This window comes from Lepisma saccharinum, chromosome 14 (genome assembly GCF_977018435.1).
Source record: "Lepisma saccharinum chromosome 14, izLepSacc3.1, whole genome shotgun sequence".
Classification (NCBI taxonomy): domain Eukaryota; kingdom Metazoa; phylum Arthropoda; class Insecta; order Zygentoma; family Lepismatidae; genus Lepisma; species Lepisma saccharinum.
Window position 1 is genome coordinate 46,047,278 of NC_139242.1, and position 22,217 is coordinate 46,069,494.

Genomic DNA, 22,217 nt, shown 5'->3' on the forward strand with positions numbered 1-22,217 from the left:
GGGGACACCATTTCCCCCGCATACCCCTTCACCTTCATTTGAGCACTGAATTTGCCTAAGAAAAAACAATTGGCAATTGATTTTAGTCTTTCCGTCGTCCTACACATTCTACACTCGTAGACAGCAGCGGATTTCTTTGTCCCGATCCTACCAATTATCCTGAATCAGAGAACAGATGCGGCACATCCTTCCCAAGATTAAGAAGAATTTTTTTGAAATGAGACACATCCTCACTCTGCAACCTCAACTCGTTGATACACCGAATATATTTTATCAACTAATCGATGTCTATAATAATAAATAGCAATTAGTTTATTTCGGCACGGGATTAGTTGCAAGAAAGCAGAAATGTTTGTCGAATAGCGATAAGGTAGTGACAGATCGCTTCTCCATAATGGCGATAGTTTTACAGCTGTAAGGTGTTATGTAGTTCGATGTAAAAGGTTTTTACTAATATTGTCATATTAAATAAATATTCGGACTCTAATGCTCCCGCAGTAGTAATTTGGATATATAATGCGCACTGTCCTAAAGTGATAATTACTGTGAATGTTATTGGAGGTTGTTTATCGTACCTGATGTGGGTGAAACCTCAGGAAGTTTTGTTGGCAAATGCGTTTTGGTGAGTAAATTCCTCTCCGCTTTCCTGTTTTCTCTAAAAGTGTATTGTTTGATATTTTTCAATGGCGTTAGATGCGCCAAACATGTGCATTTTCTCCTAATTTAAATAAGACAAGCCCTTGCACTTGTCTGATAGTTATCCAGTTAGGATAGTTCACTGTTTTGGGCGTTACCCACACCCTGAAAGAAAGAAAAAATCAAACATTTAATTGGAGCGATTTTACAATACAGGGAATTTCTCCATTTTGTTTGAAATTCTGCATACTCACTAATTTTGGCCCCCTAATCACGAATCTGCAGTCAAAATTTGGCGCTCACACGTGGAAATAGCAAAATAATCGAAATTAAGTTCTTATTTCCACACCCTCGATTTCCGAATTTCCCGCCGGTTCCGGGCTCCGCCCCTGGGGTAATCGACCTACCGCCCCCAACCGCTATCGCGGCCCCGCCTATATCTATAGACTCCCTGTTAAGGGCATGTTAGAAAGTGGCCGGGTTCACCTGCCCCAAATAAGCGCCAAATTTTTACGTGAGCGCCAAATTTTAAGTGCAGATTCGTGATTAGGAGACCCAAATTAGTAAGTAACCGAAAATTCAAACAAATTGGAGAAATTCCCTGTATTGTTAAATTATACCATTTAATTTCACTTACTACAATAATTGACGTGTAGCACACCCGCCATTAAATGTCGCAATTCCTATCGAATTTAGCATGTTTTCTGATGCACTTCGTTAGTATCAAATACTATCATTTCGTCCATCGAGAATGCAAATGTTCTATCACCAAATTGTAAACAAATGGAGATATTTTGGCTGTAGTCTACTTAGGATGCAATTGTTTCATTCCTGCAATCGTCTGATGCCTACATAGAACCAATATTGATATGGTACTAGTTTACTATCCTTCGGACACATTTATTTATTTTTACAGAAGAAACTACTTACTGTAATAAGTTCCTGTAGCATTGTCGAACATCGGGAAGGTGTTTTGTGTGATGTGGGAATGTTTCATAGCTGAAATTCATGTTGTTTGTTGAAAATTAATTCTCCGACGGAGAATAGCTAGCCCCACGAACCATTGGCACGTGGATAGGTTAGTTCTGTTATGTTAGGAAACATAGTTAAAATTTGGTGTCGTGTTAGTATCAGTATCTAGAAATTGGAAATAATTGCGAACCATTGGCACTAGCCCCACGAACCATTGGTGCATGGTTAGGTTAGTTCTGTTAGGTTAGGAAACATAGTTAAAATTTCATAAAAACAACGTTGACACACCTTCAGGAATGTTCCGCGAAGCAGATACCTAAGTACAAATGTCAAAAATTGACGAAACGAAAAAATTAGAGGTGTCCGAAAGATAGTAAATTTTTACCCAACCATCTCTTGTTTCTTTGCAAAGAGGTGTGAAGAACCACACATTCGGGTCAGTTTGACGTTTGTGCAATGAGCAGACGACAGAATTCCCCTCCTCCAGCGGTGAAAGAGAAGTCCAGATGTACATACTACTGTTGCCAACTTAGTTTTTTGGAGCAAGATTTGTCCAAATCACGAATCGCATCAAGTACTTATCTTTTCGATCTATTACGTCGAAGGTCTCAATTGTAGTTAAATCCAGTTTTGGCTTTACAGTCTAACTCTAGTTGCTTCAGAGAAATAGTATCCCTGTTTTAGGTGGGATTTAGCTCTTTTTCTGGAAATCCAATATGACAACACTTGCTGATCCGGTAGGCTGGACCAGCAACTGGGCCCCTAAACAGGCATATGAATTACCCCGTAGCACACTTGCCTCAAACTTCAAATCATTGTAAGAAGTAAAGGTAAAGGTGCCCATGAAGGCACATTTAAGGGAAGTTGGGGTAGGGCCCCATACATTCTCGATCTCAGCCATTTGGAAGTGATGTGATCAGGATCATGCATCAGCTGCCTTTACCCCCTCAGGATTGCCCCCAGGTACCCATTGATTTGAGGCCGGAAGCAAAGGACATGCCAAAGTAACCATACTGTTTGTGATATTCAAGTGCAGAAGCAATTTCAATTGTTGGAGTGGTTAGCACATCGCGCTACGATGCTAGGGGTGTCCCGTTTACGAATCCTGGACTAGGCTTGGATGTTTCTGTTTGTTTGTTCATCAATTTAATCATATCATTCATTACCATCTTTGCAAATTAGCCAAAAGTGGCACAAAAAGCAAAGTAAAATAAAGCAAATCAATCAATCAATCTATAAGAAGCTGAGCATCACCGTATTCAAAACATCGCTAAATCATGTGAGAAAACGGGAAGTGGAGGGTTGGGGACGAAGAGTAAGAAATTGTTACTGATTCAATGGAATGTTCACAAAATTGATAAAAAAAAAATCACTTGCTACCTTCCGCTGTACTGCAATTGGAACTTAGAATCTTCAAAGTTTCGTACATTGAAACTTAAAAAACGGCAATATTACAGAAAGAGATCACAGTTGCCAAGCTGAAATTTTTATTCACCATGGTGACCTGGCGACCAGGATTTTTCGAGCCCTGGTTATGATCAATTGTTGAATTGCATTGGTAAATAAACAGAATAAAATGTTCATGCCAAAGTTCAAACCTAGAGCCCTTGACTTCATAACAGGGTCATTCCATGTCAAATCAACCAATTTTTAAAAAAATGGAAGAATGACAACATAGATTGTCCATGCACAGATCAATTCCAGGTTTGCCTCATATCCTATCAAAACATGTCTCTGAATCTTCTGCTGTGCACGACTCACATCTACTTCAACAAATGTATTTTCTTGGGAAAAATAAAAAAAAAAAAATATATGTGAAAAATAAAGGAAACCCTCCAAAACAAATAGCCTACTTTTAGTGGAGTGCCCAAGGAGGGGTTAGTATTCCATAAACAATTACGTCAAAGGCAGGATAATGTGCCAAAAACAGGGCTGTATACTAAAAAAGTATATGTAACCTGCCCTCCCTTTCGAAATTCCTGGGCATGCTACTGCCTATCTTAAGCTGCATGTAATGCTACATTTAAAAAATGGTGGGAAAACTCAGTTTTGGAGCTGACAACACCAACTGGTCATGGGTACCTAATAAATCAAACCTTTTGCAATGAGATTTCGCAGATTTTCAATTGTCATACCTTGTAATTTCAATTTCTGGTAAGTCAAGTGTTAAAACCTGAGGCTTTATTTAACCCAAATTTAAAAAAGAAAAGACTTCATTATTCTAAGTACATGGGATGTAGTTTAACCTTACCTTGCAACATCAGAAATTAGGTGACATACGTTACCTTATATTGACCAAAACGAGTTGAATCTAAAAGTTGAGATTTTTACTGAGAGTTAGGTTCATGCAGGGCTTCCTTTGTGCCAAATTTCAAAATTTTTGAAGAGGACCTATCTGAGATATTTAATCCCGAAAACTGTCAAAATTCAATGAACGGCCAGGTTTGAGCCCATGCTGTAAAAAAGGGTTGCGTTTCTAAGCACTGATATTTTATTTACAGACACCCTGCAGGCAGGTTTACACATGAAAAAAAAAATAAAGCCTTAGACTAAACCCCTTCATTGAAAAAATCGGGCTTAAAAATCCAATTTTTTAACTATTGTTACCCCAATTTCCACCATAATTTTTGTACTTACGATGCAATTTTAAGCAAAATATACAGAGGTTGTTCGCTTTATATCCGACCATTTTCGATTCGGTGCTGCCACCTGGCGTATCATGCTGGAACTATGGGTCTGCTGGCAGGAGCAGTGTTGTGTCGGACCTTGTAGGTGTGTGAGTGTTGGTAGTGAATGTTATCAAATGGCGCCGAAAACCAACCGGTATTGGGAGGGTTACATAATGGCCCTTTTCATTCATAGCTATTGTGGCCCGTTACACACACCAGGCTCTCCTTGCGAAACATCACCCACGAAAACCACCAGGAGAAGGGCTGCAAGCAAAGTGTCACCCGTAGTGCGAAGGGGGATCCGTCGATTGGCGTGCCAAGACGTGTGATATGTGATATGTGATATCAATGTGATATGTGATATCAATGTGATATGGCCTACAGATTTCACCTCGCACCGTCAACTGCGAACAAAACCATTCGTAAGCACCTCAGGTTGAAGAGTGTGCGGAAGGCCCGTGTACAGCACCTTCTACTGCGTCACATTGCCAAACGTAAGACGAACTGCAAGAAACTGTATGAAAAGTACCTGGCAGATTCCAAATGGAAGAAAGTTGTCACAATAGATGAATCATATGTCCATCTCACTGCTGGTGGTCACATTCGGGTGATCACATACCGTGACATTGACGGCAAGGGGCGCAGCAACTTCGTTCGTCAGTGCAGGGAAAGTTTCCCTCGTGGCTTTATGGTTGCGACGGGATTCAGATATGAGGATAAGTTGATACGCAAGGTGAATGCCAGATACTTCCAAGACTCCATTCTGACACCTATCTATCGGAGAGATATCCCACAATTGTATGGAATGGACGCGGACCAGGTGGTGATCCATATGGACAAGGCTTCGAGTCATACCGCCAGAACATCACTACGTTTTTATCAGGCAGAGGAATTAGGAATTCGTGTCATTCCGTTCGAAGACATTCCTGTGAAAAGCCCAGATGCCAGTCCAATGGATTTTTGCGCATTTGGACTGTTGAAACGACGTCTTCAACATCGCCGCCCGCGCACCCTGGATGGTCTATGGAACACTTGCAGGGAGGAGTGTGACAGAATTCCCATGCCTGTCCTGCGCCGGAGCTTGCCTCAATGGAAAGTGAGATGCCGGCCGATAGTCCACACCGCTGGGGGTCCAATAGAACATGATCGGTGGTGGCGGCGCGGTATCTCTTAAGGTGAGTACCTGTCAAAAATGGCCGGATATAAAGCGAACAACCTTCTGTACTTGAATATCAGCGAAAGTATACTTCATTAGCTACAAAATGAATTTTGTTTCAGGTGTCTAGCTCTAATGGTTTTTGAGATATTAAGGTTTCTGAAAAGTGCTATATGAGCAAAAGAAGCCATGCGCCATGTTGGAAAAATGGCTGCCCCAGGAGAACTAAAGACAATACATTTTTTTGAACATTGGTTTTGATATCTAGAAACAAGCTACGTACATACTAAAAATGATTTTTTTCTAAAATGGTCATGCAACCACTATTGGATGGTATGGCATGGAATGACCCAACATGCTATGCAAACCAATCACCTACGAGGATTGGCACAGAAATAATTCTTGTGGTGCTGATTAATTTTATGAATAACAGCAGTAAACTACCTGTAAAAGAAGATGTATTATAGTTTTGTGATGCTTCATATGATTTTGCACTTCCAGAAATCCTACTCATCCGACTACTTAATATGGCATCGGTGTAGCTACAGGATAGAAATACTAGTTCGATTTTTGGGGAGTGTTAGAACTGTTGAATTTCACCTGCAATTTTATATTTCATGAGATGAATTTTGACCCAGTACTTGTTAAAATAGTGTTTGAAGTATTTAATGTTGGTAGTGAGAAGGCACATACATTTTTTTCATAGGGTATATACAATCAGTAGGTTACAGTTTCTTTCAGTAGTTTTTTTTTAACCTTTGTTCTGCACACACACATATAAAATTGCATTAAAATAAATTTGATAATGCAATACTGACTATAGTAATTTGTAATTACACAGTCAAGAGTTGCCATCTTGACATAAAACAAATGATTTTTTTCTTTCATCTGTTATTTCTCCTCTTTGCAGGGTCACAGAGCAGGCCAACTCGTATTTTGTGTTGCAGAGCAGAAAAGGCCATGGGAGTTCCAGAGGCTTGTCCTCCATCCTTGTGGGGACTTTGGACAGTGTTTTTGACACCAAGCCACCACCGTATCGTATATTGCATCAGACAGCATCCTCAGAAGTCTATTACTGTGAGTTTATTTGGATCTTTTCAGTGTGTATTAAAATTATGCTCTAAGTTCTGATTGTGTAAAGCCAAATTTATCATGGAGCACAGGCATTTTATACATGGTTCGATGTCTAGTTATGTCTGTTAACACATATTTCAGTCTTAGTGTTTACTTACTGTACGTTTTCTGAATAATGATTTTTCCCTTCCATGTGCTTTTATTTGATCTTTGTTTGCAGTAATTCATTTACTGTCGTTTTAGCCTGAGCTCTGGCATGCGCAAAGCGGGAAATGTTTGTAGTCTGCAGAAGACGTCATGTGATTCATAGGAGCAGTGTTGCAATATGCGGAAATTACAATTGTACTAGACATGAAACTGGCAAAGCTACATGCTGTTGTCTCATTAAAAAAATTACTTACGCATCTAAAGTAGCACACTGTCCTTCACGATCATGAAATTCAATTGTACTACGAATAACACACACTTGTCAAATTCGTCTTTTAAATGTCTTTCTTCTGCGTGGTTTGTTAGGCGTTACTACCTTGTAGCAATCATTTTCGTTTCACAGTACTTAATGACATATCAGTAGATGCGGAAACATGTCTTTTGCACTTGTTTCACGTTCAACGCAAGACCACTTTCAGCTTCTTTCTTCATAAACTTATGCACGTTAAGATAATTTCTCAACTCTGACTATGAATCACTTTGCTTTCTCCAATATTCACCTCAGCTTCCGTTGAATAAAACACCATAAGCAACACAGGTCAACAATCACCTTACTCGTGGTAACACGATCTGCACCCTCCTAGAGAGGTATAGGAGGAGGGGAGGATGCCTCTTTCGCCAAGGGGCTTAATCAATGAGGGTTTCACCAACAAAAAGAACCATCTGTTGTTCTTTTCCTTGAACTATCTATCACTTTCTTAAACTGCCACTTTTTTAAATATGTATGTATGTATGTATGTATGTGTGTGTATATATATGTATGTATGTATGTATGTATATATGTGTGTGTGTGTGTGTGTGTGTGTGTATATATATATATATATATATATATATATATATATATAAATAAATAAATGCAGTAAGTACCGAACACACCTACCAATAAGCTCTGAAGTCAGATTATGGATATAGGTTATTGTTAAGGGAGTTAGCAACTCTGCTCTCAGTGGAACTCTCGCATTGTTGCGCTGAACCAGAGCTCAAGCTAAACCGAATGACCTGTACAGACAGTTGCTGCCATGTACATCATGTCCAAGGGGTGCAAAGGGGTAGTTTGTCACTAAATGCTTTTGTTAGGCAGGTCAGGTTTAGGGCTCTTAGCATTAAAGTAACGCTTCTAAATGCTTTAAACACCTGATCATGTAATATCTGATTTTGAGCACAAATCCCTCTTCGAGCCTTCCATGAAAATTGCAAATATCTCATGTCCGAGTCGACCATAAACCAAAGACACCTTCTCTTGCAAGTTTCATTTCAAATCAAAATTTCTCCGTTAACTAGTACTCAGTGAAGCTTTTGACTTACTTTGACTTAATTCCTTTTGCTCCATCAGAATCATAGGGCTTCAGTGAAACGCCTCCATTTGGCTCTGTGACGTGCAAAATCCTTGACCTCTCTCCATGTTTTTTCTTTCTCGACTGCTTCTTCTTCTACTGTTCTCTTCCATGTCTTCTTCGGACGTCCTATTTTCTGGGCTCCTTGGGGTTCCAGTCTAAGGCTGCTTTCTCTATTGCTCCAGTTGGTTTTATTAGATGCAATAGGCCCTTTGAAGAATTTGCATGATCGTGCGCTAATTTTCGTAAGGTGTGTCCTAACCAACTCCATTTTCTTCTTTTTATTTGGGTTGCAATTGGCTGTTGTTTAGTTTCTCTCCATAGTTCTTCATTTGATATTATTTCTAGCTATTTTATATCTGAAACAGCGATTAATAAAGGTTTGTATCCTTTTTGTGTTAGCTTGTGTGGTTTTCCATGTTTCGCAAGCATACAGTAAAACTGATTTTACATTTGTATTGAAAATCCTAATTTTTGTCTTTCTAGAAACATTGCAGGTTTTCCAAATGGAATACAGTTGTATAAATGCCACATTGGCTTTCTTGATTCTATTTTGTATGTCTTCATCTGAACCTCCTTCTTTTGTTATGACACTTCCTAAATATGTAAATGACTCTACTTGTTCAACCAGCTCATGACAAACATTTGATTTTTCTTTTCCTCTTGCATTGACTCTCATTTCTTTAGTCTTGTTCACATTAATAGTGAGTCCTGCTATCTTTGCTTCCTCCTGTAGTCTTTTTAGTTTATCCTTTAAGTCGCTAAGTCTTTGAGATAATAAGCAAATGTCATGGGGGAGGGAGGGGGGGGAGAGAGAGAGAGAGAAGAGGGGGGCAGGCAGGTGCAAAATCTAGATCTTCTAGTCTATCTTTGAGTCCCCATTGTATTCCTCTTTTCCTGCAACCCATAGTTTTCTTCATAACTGCATCTAGTATTAGCATAAATATTGTCGGAGATAGAAGTCCTGTCTCACTCCATTTGTAACATCTATGTATTCTGTAAGCTGTCCTTCATGTAGGATTTTGCACCTGAAACCTTCGTACGTATCTTTCATTAGGTTTAATATCTTTGTTGGAATACCATAGTCTGCTAGTGTCTGCCACATGACTCTTCTATTTCATTAGTCAAAAGCCTTTTCAAAATCGATGAATGCAAGATATAAGGTGGCTTGCCATTCACTGTTTTGTTCCACAATTATTCTTAGAGTATTTATTAAATCGACACAACTACGTTGTCTGCAGAAACCAGCTTGTTCTTTCCTCAATCTTGATTCTACAACATCCTTCACTCTATGTAAAATTATTCTCGATAGTATCTTGCTTGGTATACTTAGCAAAGTAATTCCCCTCCAGTTTTTACAGTTAGTTGTATCTCCTTTTTTTGGCAGCTTTACTATTAAACCTTCTCTCCATTCTAATGGAACTTTTTCTTCATTCCATATTTTCTCTAACATGGGTTGTAAGAGATCAATGGAAGTTTGCACATTAGCTTTAATTAGTTCCGGATTGATGTTATCCATTCCAGGAGCCTTGCCATTCTTAATTTGCTTTATTGCTAGTCTAACTTCTGTTCTAGTTGGGGGCACTAATTTAATTTTGGTATCTTCTCTATTTCCTTCTGTTCTTGTTCGATTACAAGTTTCTTCTTTTTTACACTATTCACAGTGACAATGACAGAGATGGGGTAGGGGTGAGTGGATGACCCTCACTTGGCCAGTGTACCCGTATTACTATCTCCCCCAACAGATTAGAAAAATGGTTATTATTAAGAACAATTTTTGCTCTAATATGCATTTTCATGTAATATTTAGGGATATATAAAATGTGACTGCCTCTATTCCTTAGGAAATATTGTTGCTCACTTCCTCACTCATATCACTACTGTCATGCAGTTGCCTTGTAATCAAGAGACCCCATGTTCGGTACCTGGTGGTTTGTATTCAACTTAATACAGTAGGTCCAGTACTTATCAGCCCATCTGTGCATAGAGTGCACTTAAAATAAAAACCCAAACAAACATATATTACTACTGTAAGAAACATTCATTTTAAATTTCGTCTGATAAGTGGAATAAGCTGGTATTCAATATGTTTTGTTAATAGCATTTTACATGTTTTACTGTTAGTTTCCAGGTTAGTCCAGAAGACACCTGTTGAAAGACAAGTTATATTCTTAAATAAGCAAACATAGTTAATTGCATGTGTATTACAGAAATGTTCACAACATTATTATAGCATAACATTGTCATGTGGTTCAAAATTAGTTTAAAAGCCCACCCTCCCTTTTTTTCTGATTTCTAGGTGAAAACATATTTATCTTTATATATGAATATATTTTTAAATAATTCTTGTGCATATTTTCAACTTCTTGTACACTAAAATTGGTTGATTGCAGTGTAAACAGGAGTTTTTTTATTTTGCATTACTATCAACCTTAAAACTTATTTTAGATGCTGGAGTAGTATTATTTTTGGTAGATGTCAAGAGTTAGTTAATATCATGGTGTGTGTTGATGGCTCATAAATTGGTATATATATTCATTTCATTAATTTAATGTGCATTATTGTTTCTTTATTTTTCTCCTTAGTGATAGCATGCTCCTTAACATACAAGGAGATAGAACAGGATTGGGATTGGCTGCTGAGAAATTTGCTCGATACATTAGAAAATTTTGACAATGAGGATGATGTTACTGAATTTGTTTGTTGTAAAATACAGTCCCTCATCGCCAACAGTGCTTCAAGTAGCCAAAGTGAAGAAGGTAATTTTTGATAGCAGAAGACATTTTATGTGTATAAATTTTCTGTTTTCGTGGTAGGGTAAAAGTGATAATTTCGCGATCATAAATTGATTGCTTCATGTGCATATGCTCATTCCATATCAGTGATATCACTATCGGAAAATATCAGTTTAAATTTAGTCACCATTACCTTTCAAGAGTCAAGATATTCTTCATTCTTTATTATATATAAATATATATAATATAATATAACCCGACATTTAGTGTCTGCAAAAAGGGTTGGTTGCCATCTGGCATATCATGAGGAACATCTTGGCTCTTGAAATGTGTATCATTAAATCAGAATAACAAACATGCCATTATAATTGCTGTTGCAAAACAAATTTTCAAATCTGCACCGATATAAAGAGATGTCTACATATAAGAATGTATTGCATAGTTATTCCTGCTGTTACCAGTTGAGCCTTCTTTATGTATGTTACTCTGGCGAAAGAATAAATTACTTTTAATCCAATATTTCATAATTAATTAGCTTTAATCTTAGTTGGATTCCCGGTCTAACCATAGTTGAAAAAGAATAAAAAGCCTGGCTCATGATAAGAAGGAGCTGACGTCTGAAGTAGTTGGTTTTTTCTACCCCTGGTTATACGTAATATATGATTGAAGATAACGCTGAAATCGCCTTTATGGTCAGTAGCATTTATCTATACTCATTGTTAATCAACAATCTACCGATTAAAAGAAATGCAAATATTTCATGAACTTGGATTATTCACATCCACAATGAGTTTTGCCATAGATAATAGATATTAAACATTTATTATGCAAAACAGTACACATGAATTATACCTTTGTGTTTGTGTGTATGCTTGTTTTTTTTCTTTACTGTATATCTCATACCTGTAGGTTATTATTCCATAATTCTTCTGTGAGATTTCAATTAATAATAATAATCCATTGTTGTTTTTCCAGGAGATGATGATACAACATCTTTCAAAACAAGATCCTTCAATTTCCATAAGTGGTTTAATATGCCAAGGGAAGAGAAGTTGGTCAACTATTACTCGTGCAGGTGAGCATAAATTTGGCATGCTTTGGACTCAGTGATGGGCAATAATTATGTGTGTTGCATCAATTCATATCTTTGAGTGCTCATATTGATCTTAGAAATGTTTGTAATTTTAAAAATAAAAGTGTGGAAAAATTATTTATTTGCACAAAAATAGGTTTTTCATATGCAGTATATTTTAATCTTTGTATTTGTAGAATGTGTTACGTACTTGTACAGTAAGTGATTGGAATTACATATACTCCATGTGTTGCCTGCTGATATGATACATATTTACCAAGTACTGTATCAAGTTTTACACTGGATTGACAGAGTTTTATTGGCAGAAATATTTATTATTTTATTATTATATTTCACCTTGTACATTTTACCAATATTGTACTGATCCAATATAAAATTGCGAACATTTCATGATGAATCAGAGATTCATTCATTTATCTCCTTAATTAATGTAGAATTCTGATTAATTTTAAAGGGACTGCGTATTAGAAATTAATTTACAAAACCAAGATACATGAATTAATCTCTTCTTTTCACAAAAACAATACTGAAGTGACACAATGGTGAATTCAAGGACACATTATTTATCAAAATATGAGAAAATATGAGAGTGATAAAATCATTGTCAATTTTCCTGAAATGTCCAATATCAACCAATACTGGTGCAGTATTCTGTCCATCCCTATATTATTTTAATTAGTAACAGAACATGTATAAGGATTACAGTTCTAGCATTGTAGGAAAGTTACATTTCTTGTATTAATTCTTTGTGTGTTCTTACATAAATTTGTTGAGTCCATGGTCAGGCTAATTGGGATTAACTGACAGTTTAACCCTACAAAGACCACCTGGAGTCAAATTTGCCCCAGGAATGGTATTTTGTTGGTAATTTTAAAATTTTACCTCACTGTGACACCAAAATTCATGACTTTGTCATGACAACTATCCATTAGGTCAGCATAATAGTTTTGCTGTGTTGCTGATAATTTATACTTGCTACAAATGAATTGGGTCCTCCTCCGTGGCCTTGTGGTCCAAGGTGATATGCTTTGGACTCGACTGTGGAATGGCTTGGGTTCGAGTCTGCTTGGGTTCATTCTCTGGGTTTTTGGCCTGTGTATAGAACCTGTGGCAACCCACCATCGTGAGGAAATTTAGGAGCTACGAGTGAGTAGCGTAACCAAGTCTGGGAAGTCTCCTATAATGGCTGAGGGTTTGACGTGCCGACCCCATGTCACCCCAATACCGGTTGAAGATCTCCACACCTCTAGGTAGGATTGTGGGAGGGAGACTGCCAGTCTGGAGATAGGCTAAGGAACGCCTTTGAGGGCTGTTGAGCCATGGGTTATTATTACAAATGAATTGGACAATACGACATCCGCAAGGATCACTCCCAGAGAAAGATAAAAATAAAGGAATTTTTATTGAGTATTGCTCGTAAGCTAGTGACACCATTTGCAGCACAATGATACAAAAATCCTGCAATACCAAGAGATATCGAAATAACAACAGTAATGGGCAGATTCACTTCAGAAGAAAATGCCATGCAGCACTCTGAGAGGTATATGAGGTAGTCTCAATGAAGGGATGATGCTGTCATGTCTGTGATGGGAGTAGAGATACAAAAATTCAGTATGTGTGCAAATAATATGGACAGTACATCTGCAAAACCACATGAGCAAGAATAAGGATGAATGTACATTACACTGCATTGCATTTTACATCACAATAATACCTGATTTCTTCCACAGTTTTCTTTCAAACCATTGTATCATTTCTATACTCCATTTCATATAGAAGTGAATATTGAACTTGTAAATTCGGGAATGCTAAGTGGGCTAAAAGACAATCATCTAATTGTTGCTTTGCATTTTTATGCATTGTTGTAATTTTATTTATCAAAATTTAAAAATATTCAAATCTTTGCATCATTTATTAGGTACATTGTGTACAAAAGTGAATATTGAAGAGTTAACAGGAATTCATACATAGTTTAAATGACAATCATTCATTGTTGCATATTGCTGTCATCTTGGGATGTAAAATGATATTTGTTTTCTAAGAAACATATTTTCAACTGACCATTAAATAATTCAATATCAGCATAATTTTTGTAATTTTCATGATTGGGTTAGATTTGACCCCAGGCAACCTTTCACGTAATAATTTTGAGGCCGGCCTTTTAATGGTTAAAGTGGAATGTAAACCATTTAAATGTGGCTCCACTGGGTATCAAGTTTGTTATCCTTTACAGTACAATTGAAATTGTACCACTTCAGGTTAATTGCAATGAATGGTTGGTGATTAGAAGAAGTAGATAAAATAATAAAGACAACGAAACAGGGCTTTGAGAGAAGAGCACAACTGAAGTGCTCACCAGACCTCTCCGATAGAGTAGTGGCTAACACTGTCATCTTGTAATCGTGGGGTCCTCTGTTTGATTTCTGGTGGATCCACACTGAACAGTGATTTGGATCCCACTTCCAATTGTAAGTTTCTGAGTCCTGATTAGCCTATCTCAGCATAAAACAGAAAAAAAAATACTCTTTGCCCTTTCACAATTTTTAATTACGAGGGTTATTCCGAAAGTTTGTGGACTGAGATCACTATTCATAGTCCGAGTCAGTACGAGAGTTGGTGTGAATTTAATTTTCGAAATAGCACCCTTCACACACTATACACCGATGCCAGCGATGCACTAGTTTCTCAAACACATGTTGCAGACCATTTTCTGAGAGTCCGTATAAGGTAGTGGATGTGACAGCTGGTCCGTGCTAAACTTCCTTCTGCGTAACTCTTTCTTAAGTGTCGGAAATGCCCAGAAATCACAGGGTGCGAGGTCTGGGCTGTATGGAGGATGGTCTAGAGACTGCCCACCAATTTTCTCCAAAGCTGCCATAGCTTGCCATGCCACATGTGGCTTAGTGTTATCCTGCAGGAGAAACCATTCTTCATGAAGCAGTTCAGTGAACGTGGCACCAATCTTGCACAAACACGATACATTTTCAGGTGTTTCGTGACATCTTGCTACACCAACATTCAGTTTAGCTGCCAATTCACGAATCGATAAACATCTATTTTCTTTCAACAATGTCTCTGCTTTCACAATGTTCTCATCGTTCACTGATGTTGATGGATGCCCACTTCTCACCTTATCCTGCACATTGCGTTTACCTTCCTTAAAATGCTTCCACCACTTGAATATGGCCGATCTGCCCATTGCTTCGTCACCATAAGCTTCTTTGATCATCTCAAACGTTTCCTGGCCACTTTTGCGGAACTTCACACAAAATTCAATAGCAATCCTTTGTCTGGTAATTATGGGTATACCATCTCATCCGCCATTGTAAAAACACACTGCAGTTCGACTTTTATAGCAAGCAGACAAACAGCTGCACGTTGGTTCACTCGTACATTAACAAAGCACACCACAGGCAGGCACGTATCTAGAAATATGCTTCGCGGGGGGGGGGGGGTTGTCTGAACCAAGTGTCTCAGGAATAATAATAATAATAATAATAATAATAATGCTTATATTAAAATAATTATAAATCAAATTAATACTAGTTACAATACATAAATTAATATTATATTATTATTACATGATTAGGTAAAAAGACTGTATAAGGATAGAGATAAAACAGCGCATATTCATTACATAGCTTACCTGTAGTTAAGATTGGAATAATTTACATAAAAACAAGTGCCCTGGCAATGAAATTAATGTCAAATAGATGAATAATTGAACATTTATCAAATAACAAAAATGATGTTACATCTAGTTGGAGAAAAGTAAGTTTCTGATTAATATTTTATGCATATTAGTTTGAGTAGTAGTGTACATAAATCTTCTTTGTAATGTCATTCAAAGCCGTATGATCCCAATATAATCCTTGCCTTGTAAAAAGTTCAGAGGAAATTAATAACCATCGATTATGCAACAAATACTAATATATTCATTACTTAATTATAGTACTTGGTGAGTCTTTCGGGGGGTCCGGAACCCTGCCCCCCCCCCTAAATACATCTTTCATGTCCTTCAAAGCCGAATGATCCCAATATAATCCTTGTCTTCCTATAAGTTGAGAGGAAATTATACAACAAATGCTAAACAAGTATATTTCCATTATTTAATTTTCGTACTTAATAAATCTCTTGGGTAGGGGGGGTCTGGGCCCCCAAAATACGTCCTTTGTGTCCTTCAAAGCCCCATGATTCCAGTATAATCCTATTCTTCCAATAAGTTTAGAGGAAATTATACAACATAGGCTAAACAAATATATTTTTCATTATTTAGTACTTGATAAATCTTTCGGGAGGGGGTCCGAACCCCCTGGACCCCCCTAAATATGTCCTTAACCACAGGCTATCTTCACGTGGCAACAATCACAGACTCGGCTTACACATAATCGGTGCAGTGTTGCCAATTCACGAACTATCGGAATTTCCCTCGTAATACAATCTTCTTGTTTATTAAAGACAAGGATGAAGGACTATGTGATATCATTACCAAATGAGTCCTAACATAATATTGTTTTACTACTATTAATAAGGCTGTAGAAAATGTTATACTTATAAAAAAATGTGTGGTACTATTTTGTGTCAATGTTTAGTGTTAGTTTGACATGAAGAAATAATTGTGAAAATTCTTTAGTAAGTAACAAACGTTATAAGACAACTGTTTTTTCATCTCTCTTCACTAGATGCAAAGAATTAGCTGTCGATGTTGTGAATAACAATTTCCTTTGTTTTCCTTTGTCCCAGCTATTGGAAAGGACGGATCCCACGGCAAGGTTGGATGTACCTGAGCGTAAACTATCTCTCTTTCTACGCTTACATATTAGGCAAGGAGACTAAATTAATGGTACGCTGGTCAGATATCATTGCTCTGGACAAGTCAAATAGTATTCTCTTCCCAGATAGCATCCGTGTTGCAACAAGGGACAAAGAAGTAAGTAGTCTTTGGTATTTGTATAGTCATTTTTATGTCTCGCACCGTGGCCGTGGGGTCTAAGGTGCAAGCTTTGGTCTCCGGCTGAGGGACGTGCGCAGGTTTCAGACTCCTGGGGGAAGTGTAACAACTTTTCCTGAGATTTTGATCTGTGCATGGAATAGGTGGCCATCCAGCATCGTGACGAAATAGGGAGAGCTACGAATGAGTAGCGTAACCCAAACATAGAAAAATGTATAGCGTCGACTAGGGGTTCGTCGTGCCGACCACACATCAACGCTTAACTGGTTGGATGAACTCGCACCTCTGGTGGGAGTGAGGCCGGCAGTCTGTAGGTAGGCACTGACCCTCACGGAGCTGTTACGCCACAGGTTATTATTATTATTTATTAATACAGTCATTTTTACAGGTGCATACTGATATCAAAGTTAATACTTTGCAATGAACAAAGTAAAAATATTAAAAACGATGCAACTGTACCTATATGTATGGATTATATATACTATTACTATTATCACCCTCAAGGTGCATTTCTTTGCATCCACATGCTGTATTTTTCCTTTTTTTTTCATTGGCTAAACTGGTGCTGTAGCTCATCCTGTTTCAGTGCCATTAGAAGATCCACCGTTCTCTTCTTGACCTCAACGAGTGACTAAAAGTGTGTCTGCTGAGTACAGACCTAATCCTCATGAAGAGAAACTGGTCATGTCTGGTGAGTAGGCTGGATGTTCAGACACTGTGACATGTTTCTCCACTAAAAAGAATAGCTTGATGGAGACCACTGAGGGTGCTGGTGCTGCACAACCTTAACACACACCTCTTACCTACTGAAGGGCCATGTATAGTCTGCAGATGAGCACACCTCATGTAACATACGAAGTAAGAGTAACATGTGATACATCTTGATTGCACCAACTTCACAGATTCCTCTTTGTTTTCTATATGATTGTGTATAAAACAGGACATTTCTACATGTGTGTATATATTATATATATATCTAGATTTAATTTCTTGAACTGGTGTGAGGAATCATTCAATATGGTCCCATTTGTTTATGCACTGTATATTATGATACTGGGTTTAATTATATGTGGGGTAAATTTCTTTGTTTCAATTCTCATGTAAAAAAAAAGAAAGAAAAGTGTAGTGGTTGTCATCTGTATATAAAAGTATTCCAAGTTTTCCAAATACTCTCCTTTTTTGTTTTACACAAAAGGGCATGGGCAGTACATTTACTTATTTGTATGAGGCTGATTCAATAACGAATTGCCTAATCTGCTTGCAGACATTGTTCATCCTGTTGATTCTTTTTCACAAGTGTGAGTAGTTCTCTACATAGCCACTGTGCAGATTTACACATTTTTGCCCCATTGATAGAGAAATGAATGGGTGTGCAGGACAAGAAATTTTTAAAATCCCAACATTCAGGATAGGTAAAATTCACCATTTCCACACTAAGTGTGGTAAATTTTCAGGACAAAAAATATTCTAAATTTCCCGATACTGTTAAAACTACAGTATCATTTCATTTCTGAAATAAAGACTGTTAAGTTCAATAAAATCCAGATGCTTATAGTGTAGAAAATTGAAAATTAACCACTTTTAAACTTGATAATTTGGGATCCTGAGAAGCTGGGAAATTATTTCTTGAAGTTGGTATCAGGATGGGATTTTTTTTTCAATCCCAGTACCAACCTTTTGAGAATCCACACACCCCTACCACTTTTGTAGAGGTTGTGATTTTGGTCTTTGAACGTTGCAGAAATAAGTGTCTCAATCAGGAAAGTTGGGGGGGGGGGGGAAGTCAGAGATGGTGCAAGATGAGGTGAGTAGGTTGGATGAGACTGCATGTCACTCCTACATGTTCTGATTTTGCGCCTGTAATTAGTTATATCTTCATAATCCCAAAACACTATCAGCAGGATCTTTTCTGAACCAAACCAAATGCAAGTCAGGGCTGCAATATTCTAATTTAAATTCATAGATGTGCTTCACACAAATGTCTTCGCAATGTGGAAGTGGGCAAGAGGGATTATTTATTGAACACCCTCGTATCAGTTCATATTTCTCATTCAAGCATTATGTACATTTGATTTGAATAAATGTGAGCAAAGAACAGATGTGAAAATTGTTTTCTTTCTTTACTTCACCAAAACTTAAAATGTCCCAGGAAATGTGACTTATGATCTTATGATTGTGTAAAATTAATGCAATTAATTTTTAACAGTCGAGAAGCTAACAGAATTTTAGTTTTGTGGTGGTTTTTCAAACTGAAATGGTAATTTGGAAGTATATTTTTCTTTGCAGTATTATTTTTCGATGTTCATCCACAAGAATGAAACTTTTGCCTTGATGGAGCAGCTAGCAAATCTTGCAATGAAACAGTGAGTACAGGACAATTTTTAAAAAAAGCTATTGTAATGACAGTATATGAAAATGAATTTTGTTTTTCAAAGTACAAATATAAAATTTTTACTGTTTCCTACAAATGATGGAAGTGGCATTCCAATATGACACTTGAGAGCATTTAAACCATTTCAAATGGTCCATGTAGCCAGATTCTTCAATGGCTGAAATTCATTGATATGCTCAATGTTCTGCACATAATATCTTTTTCAATGAGATGAAATGTCAATTATCAATACTTGTACTAAACACTGTGTTTTTGATTAATCATGAAATATGAGAAATTTAATACATTACATCATTCCTATATTTCCTGCTTTAGCCATGCTTATGGATGGAGATTAATAGCTCAGTAGATTTATTCTCCTGTTACCTAATTGACGATATATCACGATATCTAATTTCCAATATCGTCCATTCCTATTAGTGGTTGGACTGATTTGGAATTTTTGCTGATAATGCACAGATATACATTTTACCTATATCAATAACCAATATTCTACCGATCTGATATAAAATTTCAGATGTTCTATGAAGAACCCAAATTGTTCAGTGCTCACCTTAATAAATGTGTTGTGAGGTAACTACAGTGCTTTCTGTTTGGTGAAAAAGCTTCTTATTTTGACACTTACTATACAGATCCAGGATATATGAATTATAATAAGTAATGGTCATGTTTTGACATATTTTTCTGTAGCTTTCACCACAAACTCTTGACTTTTTTGTGACAAGATTTGGGCTGCCTGCCAGATTTAGAAAAAATAAACATTATGACAAAGCAATACTTTCTTGTTTTACAGTTATTTGATTAGTTTTTAAGAACTTTTTATAAAAGTTGAAATCTTGTCCAGGCCCCTGACAGAACTACATGATAGTAAAAAGTAGAGGCAAATATAGATATGCCAAAACTGATGATTACTGGCATGTGGTGTTAACGTGCTCTATCTACCGTGCGTCCATTTCGATCTGCAGCCGAGAGATCGGGAGAAACGTGGCGGGCAGCGCTGACGGAGGTGCCGACATTTGCGGCCTGTAATGCCCGCATATTTTTATGGACATATGCAGACATTTATATAAATATTGCAAAACTAGCACTAACCTGTGTTATAAGAGTTGTTCAAAGTGATGTCCACCTACACGCCTGGGAATTTCTGTACAAATTGCCTACACACGTCTCGACACGAGTCTGTTTTCACGTAAGTGTCATACATAAAAATTCTTTGTTCTAACGTGAACCTTGCGGCTGGCATTCCAATCGTCTGACTGACACAACACACATACACACTGCAATAACACAAACAAGTAACGGCAAGTAACCAAGAATAACACTCTTACGCACAGTACGAAATTAACACGCTCTTGGTTTACATCTGCCTGCCACTATATTCACAGCTCTGTAGTCGCGAAGGAACAAAAAACTTGAGCTAGGAGATTTCGGATTGCAAGGAAGCTCACGAACACCATTAGCTTTTAACAGTTCGTCTGCAGCGTAATCTTGATACAGTGTTGCACATTCGAAACCTCCAAACGATCCCCATCGACACAAAACTCTTTCAAGGATATAAACTTAAGCAGGACGTTACTGGTCAAAACTATGATTAAAATGTTTTACAGAGTATTATCTGTGGCTCTTAATATAATTTCTAAAGCGTATTTATTTGTGTATATAAGGGTGGAAATTGGAAGAATTACAGAAGAACTTTTGCGTGTTATAACACAGGTTAGTGCTCGTTTTGCAAGATGTCCACAAAAATAAGCGGGCATTACAGGCCTCAAATGTCGGCATCTCCGTCAGCGCCACCCGCCACGTTTCTCCCGATCTCTCGGCTGCAGATCGAAATGGACGCACTGTATTTATGAAATGTACTTTTATGTTTTATATTAAAAATAATAGCAAAAGGACAGAATTTTACACTTAATTAAGGCCGTAATTATGGAAATATCAAATTGATAAAATTGTAATTTTAATGATATATAGATACACTAACATGCCCCTCTATCAGATGAAACTATAGTGTACCTTTTAATTGGTTGGATCACCACTAAACATGTAGGAAATGATTACAGTTTACTCTAAAATTTCTTCTGATACCATGTGAAATGAATAAGCTTCATACATATGTGAGAGACATCATCAGGTGATTTACTGCCACTTCATGCATTTCCAGCTCCATATATTGTTGTCTTATCTTGCTTATCTATATCAATGTATAAATAAAAATGGCGTAGGAGACAGTAAACACTTACCACAATTGAAGAAAAGTTTGATATTTCGAGGTTATAGCCTCATTGTCACATGCAGGTAGAAAGATGGAAGTAAATAAATATGTGTGTTTGTGTGTGTATTTTAATTTGTATTTGAACTTATATGAACTTTTTTTCTTAAACCATTACAGGCTGATAAATGAACGGAGTGGTTTTAGTGAAGACAAGGACCTTCTCAGCAAGCTCAGGTAGGCTATTTTTTTGGAAAAGCTGTAATGTCTTGTGTGTTTATTTGTTATTTAGCCTTATTTCTAGACAACAAAAACACCAAAATTGGAACATGTAAGGGCAATGGTAACACTGTTAAGCCTTGTTTCCATGTTAATAAAACATTAAAATGCTGACCAAGGCAAAATTTAATGTATAAAAAATATACACTAAAAAGTAACGTTTTCACCCTCCAACAGGGTCTATTAATAAATTTATTGTGAATCTTAGTCTTAAGAAGACCCTCTTAGAGGGTGGAAACGTTACGTTTTTAGTGTATATTTTTTATACAATGAATTTTGCCTTTGTCAGCATTTTAATGTTTTATAGAAGTTCACAGAGTCCCTGCATCACATTTATGTGATGGAACTAGAAATGTAACACCATAATGATTAGTTAGACCTTAGAAGTAGCTGAAATCAGATTTTAACTACCTGTTGGATACCTTGCCTTTTTTTAAAAAAATAAAAATATAACGTTAATTTTACCTGTCAGAGAACAGGAACACAAGAGGAAATACAGTCAAGTCTTTG

General features: G+C 37.0%; 1 protein-coding gene across 2 annotated transcripts in view; it reads left to right on the plus strand.

Annotated features, from left to right (window-relative positions):
* Window positions 1-337: 337 nt before the first annotated feature.
* The window catches only part of Tbc1d8-9 (TBC1 domain family member 8/9), a 61,254-nt gene continuing 39,374 nt past the window's right edge, over window positions 338-22,217 (plus strand). Inside the window, exons 1-7 of one of the 2 annotated variants that reach the window (XM_083135519.1) lie at window positions 338-622; window positions 6,344-6,510; window positions 10,634-10,807; window positions 11,759-11,858; window positions 16,620-16,806; window positions 19,114-19,190; window positions 21,609-21,665. In XM_083135519.1, the coding sequence (XP_082991645.1) occupies window positions 579-622; window positions 6,344-6,510; window positions 10,634-10,807; window positions 11,759-11,858; window positions 16,620-16,806; window positions 19,114-19,190; window positions 21,609-21,665 (806 nt within the window). In that variant the 5' untranslated portion in view covers window positions 338-578. The remainder of the gene's footprint in view (window positions 623-6,343; window positions 6,511-10,633; window positions 10,808-11,758; window positions 11,859-16,619; window positions 16,807-19,113; window positions 19,191-21,608; window positions 21,666-22,217) is intronic. The other variant, XM_083135518.1, reaches the window with a different exon arrangement.